Source organism: Triticum aestivum, chromosome 7A, assembly GCF_018294505.1.
Source record: "Triticum aestivum cultivar Chinese Spring chromosome 7A, IWGSC CS RefSeq v2.1, whole genome shotgun sequence".
Classification (NCBI taxonomy): domain Eukaryota; kingdom Viridiplantae; phylum Streptophyta; class Magnoliopsida; order Poales; family Poaceae; genus Triticum; species Triticum aestivum.
Genome location: NC_057812.1, coordinates 205,555,668 through 205,565,170, shown reverse-complemented (window position 1 = coordinate 205,565,170; position 9,503 = coordinate 205,555,668). Strand labels below are relative to the sequence as shown.

The window sequence follows — 9,503 nt, the reverse complement described above, 5'->3', positions numbered from 1 at the left end:
TGGACCGGGGTCCGAGACGGGTCCACCTCAAGTGGCTCCATCTCAGACGGAGCAGTCCTGTGGTCAGGTGAATCAGCTGAGGGTGTCGGCAAGGGAGGCGTAGTAGCAGCCTTCCTACCTCTCCCGCCGCCATGTACACCTCTACTAGCCTTCCCCTTCTTCTCCCCCCCGACCGCTCCTGTCCAAAGAAGAAGCGACCGCCAGTGGTGTCTGCATACTGAGATGTAGCACTCTCCGGAGGGTCTGGGGTGGAATGGAACTACCCCTCCCACCACGCACCGAGGAAGGAGCCTCGGAGCTCTCTCGAGCCGTGCCCACCATCTATCAACACCTGCAATGACAAAGAGTAAACGAAATTAGTACAACATTAAAAAAGAATACCTGACATGAATAATAATGTGTATATAATTTAAGTGTATCATCATCATGAACATAAAAAATGGAATACCTAACATGAACTATAATATTAATCTTCATCATCTATATATGCTTCGGGGTCAATAAATGCATCATCATCATCACTATCAGTAATGACTTGCTCATCATCATCATCATCGATAAATGCATCAACATGTGGAAGGCCTCCTTTACGTAATCGGTCAAGCATTGGCAGGTCATCCGCACACTACAAGAAATATGTTAACTAGTGACCTTCTGTTGGTGACCCTGGAAGAAATGGTCATAGATCTATGACCATTTCAGACCAATTGGTCAAAAGCTGTTCGGGGGGCTCCAAGCCCTAAACCATTACGACCATTTTGGTCAGAAAGATCGTAATTTCCTTACATGAAATGGTCATAAAGCAAACAACGCTAGTCTGCTGCCTTATTTCTAGTTGTCAACGACCAATATAGATGGTCATAGCCTTGTAAATTGTGGTGGGTTGCTATGACTAGGCGCCACCTCATCAGTTTTGCCTATGTGTCATGTCCATATGGCAGTTTTTGCCCTAGGTTGTGAAGCAACCTATATTTCTGTCATTCCCAAAATTCCCAAAAAAAATCTCATAAATTATATGGGTCATATCTTCGTCAAATATGTAAAAACCTTCCTTGTCTAGTTCAAAAATAATTCAAAAATATTCATTTTCCTATTCTGTTCATAACAACAATTTGTGAAGGAAGTACCACTTTGGCATGTCCAAATAGTATCCATTTTCTACAGTGATTTCCTATGCCCAAATAACCATCCTCCATCAAATGCCAGCTCAATCCATTCATTATTTTGAGCCGAGCTTCAACATTCGTATTTATGTCCAGTGTGGTAGTTTGCAAAGCAAGTACCACCTAGGCTCCTCCTTTTGAGCTAAAAATTTGTGAAGACGGTCTTCTTAGTAACTGATCATCCTCAGCCAAAACTCACGCCCATTAGCCATGTACATTTCCCGTACCGCTAATCAAACACTTGGCTACTAATTCATGTTTGAGCATCGATCGGTCGTGAGAATATTATGTTCTAGTTTTCTTCCTAGCACCTACCTGGGGAGTGCCCAACCCACTAGACATGCCTAGGCTGCCCAGAACACATGGCAACGCCACGGTCACGCGGTGACCACGCGGCGGGCATGCGAATTTACGCGCTCTAGAGTTGGGGGCCTCGGCCACCGCCCAAACCTCGACATATCACCACCAAACAATGTATTTATGATTAAAAAGGTACTTATGTATCTATAAATGATTTTTGGAAAAAATAAATAGTAAACTATGAGGCAGCTGCAGTTCAAATTTGACCCGCTTCCTACAGAATCGGCGGGAATTTGTCTTTTTCGCCAGAGGTGGATCAAAACTTTTGACACCCAACCATTTTGTCAATTGTGCATTAAATATGGCCTAGTATTTTAGAAAATTGATCCGGTCCAATTTTGCAACAAATATATGGTAGGTCCTTCACAAAAAACCCTCATTTGGGGCACTCGGAAAATGGAAAATGTATTTTCCGTGCAAAGAAAATGAAAACTCCCTTAGGCAACATTGTTTGGAATTCCAAGATGCACACTTTTGCATAATATGAGATCATTTGAACAAACTATGCCATGGATATGGCCATAAGATTGATCATTTGGCTTGAAAGACATGAATCTTCACGCATGACAGCTCATTTCTGAGAACACTTTTTTAAAATAATTGCCGTATTACAAGTTTATTATTTTTCCTAGAAACTTGGTCACATATAATGACACAATGTGAAGGTTTTCCAATTTTTTGTTTTTTTTTGAATTTTTTATGCCCGTTTCAAAATGCGGTCAAAACGGCGGGCTTGACCGTTCCTAGCTAGTGCTTGAATATTGGAAAACTTTTGATGTTTCTCTGATTAAATAGATACTTATGTACGTAGAAATGATTTTTGGAAAAAATAAAGAGCAAACTATGAGGCAGCCGCAGTTCAAATTTGACCCGCTTCCACCTGAATCGACGGAAATTTGTCTTTTTCACCATAGGTGGATCAAAACTTTTTACACCCAACCATTTTGACAATTATGCATTAAATATGGCCTAGTATTTTAGAAAAATGATTTGTTCCAATTTTGCAAGAATTATTTGGTAAGTCCTTCACAAAAAAACCTCATTTGGGGCACTCGGAAAATGGAAAATGAATTTTACGTGGACCAAAAATGAATTTTACGTGGACCGAAAATGAAAACTTCCTTAGGCAACATTGTTTGCCATTCCAAGATGCATCCTTTTGCATAATATGAGATCATTTTAACAAACTATGCCATGAATGTGGCCATAAGATTGAACATTTGGCTTGAAAGCCATGAATCTTCACGCATGACAGCTCATTTTTTAGAACACTTTTTAAAAATAATTCCCGTATTACAAGTTTATTATTTTTCCTAGAAACTTGGTCACATATAATGACACAATGCGAAGGTTTTCCAAATTTTTGATTTTTTTTGAATTTTTTATGCCCGTTTCAAAATGCGGTCAAAACGGCGGGCTTGACTGTTCCTAGCTAGTGGTTGAATCTTGGAAAACTTTTGATGTTTCTCTGATTAAATAGATACTTTTTATCTATAAATGAATTTTGGAAAAAATAAATAGCAAACTATTCGGCAGCCGCAGTTCAAATTTGCCCCGCTTCCACCTAAATCGGCGGAAATTTGTCTTTTTCACCAGAGGTGGATAATTTTTTTTTACACCCAACCATTTGGTCAATTGTGCATTAAATATGGCCTAGTATTTTATAAAAATGATTTGGTCCAATTTTGCAAGAATTATTTGGTAGGTCCTTCACAAAAAAACCTCATTTGGGGCACTCGGAAAATGGAAAATTAATTTTCCGTGCACAGAAAATGAAAACTTCCTTAGGCAACATTGTTTGCCATTCCAAGATGCACCCTTTTGCACAATATGAGATCATTTGAACAAACTATGCCATGAATGTGGCCATAAGATTGAACATTTGGCTTGAAAGCCATGAATCTTCACGCATGACAGCTCGTTTTTGAGAACACTTTTTAAAAATAATTTCCGTATTACAAGTTTATTATTTTTCCTAGAAACTTGGTCACATATAATGACACAATGCGAAGGTTTTCCAAATTTTTGATTTTTTGAATTTTTTATGCCCGTTTCAAAATGCGGTCAAAACGGCGGGCTTGACCGTTCCTAGCTAGTGGTTGAATCTTGGAAAACTTTTGATGTTTCTCTGATTAAATAGATACTTTTTTATCTATAAATGAATTTTGGAAAAAATAAATAGCAAACTATTCGGCAGCCGCAGTTCAAATTTGACCCGCTTCCAAGTGAATTGGCGGAAATTTGTCCTTTTCACCAGAGGTGGATCAAAACTTTTTACACCCAACCATTTGGTCAATTGTGCATTAAATATGGACTAGTATTTTAGAAAAATGATTTGGTCCAATTTTGCAAGAATTATTTAGTAGGTCCTTCACAAAAAAACCATTTTGGCCACAAGAAAATGATCAAAAATATCTAGAAAGATAAAAAATGCATGCAAACCGGTGATTATCCATAAAAATGGGGTCTAACTTGAGTGAAAAATTTAGTTCTGCCGTTTTGCAAAATTTTTTGATAGTTGCTTCACAAAGTTCCCCTATTTTTAGTACTTAGAAACTATTTTAAATCACTAATTTTCTGAACCAATCAAGGCTCTTCCCACAGATCGATGACATGTCGTCCATCCATCCATCCATCTCCCATCCCACATCCATCCATCCATCCATCTATCTACAGAAAAAAAGAAACAAAAAAGAAAAAGAGATACCCCACGCACCCCAACCCTAGATCAAACCCCTCCCCCCATCGCACCCCTCCTCCCTCCTCCCAATCTCCTCGCCGCCGCCACCTCCTCCTCCCTGTCCTCGGCCCCTCCTGATCCACCTCCTCCCCGTCCTCTCCCACCCACCGCCGACCTCGTCGTCCTCCTCACCCACCGACGCCAACCTCGTCCTTCCCCTTCTCTCCCACGCACCACGGCTGCCAAACCTAGCCCTCTCCCTCCCTTAGATCTCAGTCCGCTGCTGCCCCAACCCAATCCCTACCCCCACGTAGCCCAACCCAATCCGCCGCCGTACTCTTCTCCAGTCACACCGGCGACCTCCAACCTCATCGCCAGCAGCCCATCCCCTCTTCTCCTAGATCCACTCGGGCTACTCATGTTGTGGCCAGATCCGGCAGGAACTCCCTCCCTCCCACCTCGCTCCGCATCCCGATCCATACGCACACACAGACAGAGCTTTGGGAGCTCCTGCTCGGCTGCTCATGGCCACGGTCCATGGACGTCGCGGACGTGCGGGGGGTGCTGCTGTACCGGGCCGGGCTGGTCACGGCCGCCGCGTCCGTCCTGGTGGCCACCTCGAGGGCGTTCCTGCCCGAGGCGAACACTGTCGGCGACGCTGTCCGGCAGGGCGCCGACCTCTTCTACGCCGTCGGGGCCGAGGGGGCTCACTTCCCCCTCCACACGCAGTTCACCGTCCTCAGCCACGTGCTCTCGGCGCGCTCCAAGGTACGCGCGTTCACCTGTCGACAGTCGAACACTTTGCTTCTTAGACCTGTGCAAGGAGTCTGATCTGATTCTGATTCTGATCCACCATTGCAATGCCAGTTTGCAGCCAGAATCACCGAAGAGCCAGCGATCCAGGACATCGACAAGCTTGACGGTGACAACCAGCTCGCCGTCGTCGACTACATCGAGGATATCTACAAATTCTACAAAGTCGCCGAGGTACAAACATATGGGCTCTCTTAGGTAGTAGTAGAGTACTAGAGTGTGCAAAAAGGCATTGTGATCTCCTGCCTTGCCTGCTTGGTCTCTGAATCTGATGAAGGTGTTGTTTCCATCCATGCTCTGTTGACTACGGAATGAGTGTCGGGCCAGGGACTACATGGACTCCCAGCGGAGATCAACGCCAAGATGTGGGGCATCCTCATCGACTGGATCCTGGAAGTGCACCAGAAGTTCGACATGATGCCCGAGTCGCTGTATCTCACGGTGTATATCATCGACATGTACCTGTCGCTGCAGTCCGTGCTCCGGCGGGAGCTGCAGCTGGTGGGCGTCTCCGCCCTACTCATCGCCTGCAACTACGAGGAGATTTGGGCTCATGAGGTAAGTAAAAAGCTAAATCCCTCTGCTTTTCTCCACTCGCCAGTGACCAGTGTTCGTCCGTTTCTGATTGCTGGCTGTGTGCGTACGCTTGCAGGTGAATGATTTCATCTTGATCTCCGACAGCGCATACACCCGGGAGCAGATTCTGAAGATGGAGAAGGCCATCCTGAACATGCTGGAGTGGAACCTGACGGTGCCCACGCCCTACGTCTTCCTCGTCCGTTTCACCAAGGTCGCATGCTCCTCCTCCTCCGATCAGAAGCACGATAAGGAGGTAAAAGAACTTCACATTTACATTGTTCTTATTATTGCAGCTAGCAGATGAATTCTGTGGTTGTTACACGGATGATGCTCCTGTGTTGTTCAGTACTGTATAAGATACCTGTGCAGTAACAAAAACAAAATTTGAACAAGCCTATGCAAATTTGTGTGGCTCTGAATAAGATATCTGTTTCTTACAGCCTTCTCTGATTATGATTTGTCGCTTATTGTTAGAATGATGTTGCTGAAAGAAAGTTCAGCAAGTTCTGTGGCTAGCAGTTATATTTTTCAATTTTTATTACAGCTAAGAGTGTAGCTTGGGTCCTTTTCGGGATAAGAATTGGGAGGCTCCGATGTTATCACCATCCCAGTTTTCGTTCTTCAGATATGTAGAATTATTCTTTGTTTGTTGGATGCTCGAGAGTAGGGGATATGGTTTTCTGGGAGAGACATCTTTACTGAATTATGTGCTGAAAATGTTTTCTTATGTGTGTTTCAGTGCGAACACGGATCAGTTGCTGCTATAAACCCAACAATTCGGAGGAGGAATGCACGAGAAGCGAGTCCCCCAGTGATGCCAAGGTTGGCCGTGTATTATTACTGTTCTTTGAGCTGTCTCTGTTTCAACCATACAATCCTTCTAGCATAAGGTGGATAAGGCAAATACAGGAGACATTGTCGTACATATTGGGCATGGTAGTAGACTGTCAGAACCTTACGGTCTTGCAAACTCTTCAAAATCAACATTCTGCTCCAGTCAGGTTCTATGTATATCCTCTTTTTTCATGGGATATGTATATCCTGTAAGTCATGGTTTATCTCATAAAAGAGGATTTCAAATTAGAAAGTTCTTCAAATTGTACAAGTAAAGGATCCTTAAGAAATGTTTATGGCATATGAACAATTTTGGGTTTTTTGTGTTCTTTTGTTTGTTACTCCTCTGCAGCAAACTTTATTGTTGCAAAATATGGTTTGGTAGCTATATATCTGCTGCTGATTGAATTGGTCCTTAGTTTAGTTAGTGGACTAAGTGGTTGACTTCTAAGCTTCAGCTACTAAAACCCACTGGCAAATTTGTCTTCTGTCTCCTGTATCAGCACTCCTAATTGGTACTTTATTGTTTGCATAATGTAGTTGCTGCGACATGTATATCAAATACTGGACTAATAGATTGCCAGTTTGTCCACTGCATACTTTTGAGGCTTTGTTACCTACTCATTTTACAGAACTGTATACTTACTACTACAATTGGTATTACTGTTATTGTCATATCTACTAGTTGTGGTTCCCTCAACTTGACTAGTTTCGTAGAATATGTCTGTTCACATGTTACGCTCGAACACCTTTGTACTACTGTTGTTGGTGTATGGCAAATCATATTTGTGATGCAGTTTCTGTAACTTGGCATTTTTATATGGCTTGTTTATATTGGTAATTATACATTGTGTTGTTCCATACATTTGTTGTTGGTTTAACATGATGGTTCAATTTAGAAGTAGAACTGTTCATTGCTAGTTTAATGCTCCAACATTGATAACACTCCATGCTTGCTGATCCAAATTTTGATTGGTTGTTCTCGCAGACCTGATGAAGCCATGATGCTTACCTCGCTGGAGCGTATCAACCCTGGCCATGGTACCACATTCTTAGTCATGAGGTCACTGTGCTACAACCGCAACAACAATATCTTCTCCAGTTAGATAAGTCTTTGGTCTATCCCATTTTTTTCTGTTACTTGGTTTTGAGATGCTTATTTTGGGACAAAGGGAGTATTATTGTGTCGATTCCCTATGTGATACAGAAGCTATGGTATTTTGTTTTGAGTTTGTTGTAATTGATAATGATTCGTATAAAATTAGTGTAGAACATATGTCCTGTTATCTTAAGTCATTTGTGCATGCTCAATGAACCATCTGAGATTGAATCATTTTTTGCGTTCAACATCTAGAACCATTCTGTCCGTGTTGGTGTCATTTTTTGCTTTCTTGTCTCTTGTGTTGTGTGCTCCTTGTGGTTGTTACTGTTACATGTTAGATGTACATATGCTTCATGATTCGGTCTCTAGATGCTTTGTATGTTTGTTTTTATTCTGTTCTAACTCCTTTTGTTTATTGTTAGATGCCTTTGTTCAGCCTCTACAAACAAGAGCTCCAACCTGAAAGTGAAGAAAGCGGAAGTATACTTGTAGAGCCTTTGTTCTAGTACTTTCCTACTTACATTACTGTTGCCATTGCATTTGTTTGGTTCTGACCAGTAGCAGTACACTAATGCTGGAAGTCTTTGTGTTCACTCTTTTATAGGAGCGCCAAGACAAATTTGAAGTGCAAAGCCATGAAGCCAAGTGCGAAGCTGTGATGCCAGAGATTTGTTTGTTCTGTTTGACTGTAATAGGCTGTAGAGATTGTGACATTGTAATAGATCTAGTGTTATTTGATAAATTATGTTTGTTTTGTTTGAAATAGTGATTTAAAAAATTATCAAATGGAAACTTGATTAGTGGGATCCACTTACCAACATAATCTGAGTGATGTTGAATTATCTCACGTGTGGGACCAATATATGAGATTATGAATTTTTGAGCAGTATGTATGAGATTATGATGTGGGGCTTGTGTGACTAGTGGGCCCGGCTCCAATATATATGGCCGAAATTAGAAAATTGATGTATTAAAAAGGCCACGGGCCAACAATAAAAAAGGTTGCAATGTTGGGCTTGGCCCATGAAGCCGACACAAAATTCATAGGAAAAAAATATAGAAAGGCTGAATTGTTGGGCTTGGACCATGTAAAACGTCGAATCGGACCAGGCTGAATCTTATCAATGAACTTTTCAATTTGTCACAATTTTGCCACATCAGATTGCCACGTCGGATGCCTATGTGGCCTGGGGAGGCTGCCAGTGACCAAAACACAACAGTAGGAATATTTTGGTCGTAAACATCTACGACCTTCTCACAGAGAAGGTTGTTAATTTCAGTTTACGACTGCCAGCTTTTGACCTTCTGTTTTTGGTCAAAAAAGGTCGCAAATGAAAAACTATGACCATTCAGTGACCAATAGTCAAGGTCACAAGTTGACATATTTCTTGTAGTGGCAGCAGTAACCTCTTCTTGTTCCAGTTCTTCTTATTCAGGCTCTTCTTGTTCCGGCTCATGCTCGTTCACTATCGCTGTCTACTTCAATGTTCTGGGGTGAAGTAGAGCGGTTGTTGAAACGTTTTTTGGAAAGACGTGTTTCTTGGAAGAACTCTCCTTCATATGTGTCTGGGTTAATGTGAGGTTCATAATCCTCTTCATTGGGGGAGGTGGTCTAACATGTGGCGGCACTTCATAAACGACATCCCGACCATTGAGATTTGGATCACTTTGGCAGGCCCACAGTAGATAGAAAACATGGGTTGCCTGTTGAGCCGTAATATAGACATCGGGAACATCCAAATGGGTGCTTTGTTTGATTTCGACTAGCCCTAGATGTTCACGAGTCCTGCTAGTCTCCTTCGACTGGAACCAATAACATTTGAAGACTACGACGTTCGGTGGGTTTGCACCATAGAATAGAACTTCATCAATTGCTTCAACTCTTCCATAATACTCGGTATCTCCTTCGCCCATAGTAGAGACACAACAATTTGTAGACTTTCGGTCGGCCATAGATAGCTCTTTACCATAG

General features: G+C 42.2%; 1 protein-coding gene across 3 annotated transcripts; it reads left to right on the top strand.

The window, feature by feature from the left end:
* Positions 1-4,271: 4,271 nt before the first annotated feature.
* Positions 4,272-8,351, top strand: LOC123150653 (cyclin-B1-1). 3 transcript variants are annotated; one of them, XM_044570483.1, is made up of 8 exons: positions 4,272-4,971; positions 5,071-5,190; positions 5,344-5,574; positions 5,669-5,848; positions 6,335-6,417; positions 7,418-7,492; positions 7,954-8,011; positions 8,136-8,351. In XM_044570483.1, the coding sequence occupies exons 1-8, from the start codon at positions 4,741-4,743 to the stop codon at positions 8,295-8,297; spliced, it is 1,140 nt and encodes a 379-aa protein (XP_044426418.1). In that variant the 5' UTR covers positions 4,272-4,740; the 3' UTR covers positions 8,298-8,351. The 3 variants fall into 3 exon arrangements, with proteins under 3 accessions (XP_044426418.1, XP_044426419.1, XP_044426420.1); XM_044570484.1 differs by having other exon boundaries at positions 7,954-8,019; XM_044570485.1 differs by having other exon boundaries at positions 7,954-8,036.
* Positions 8,352-9,503: the final 1,152 nt, after the last annotated feature.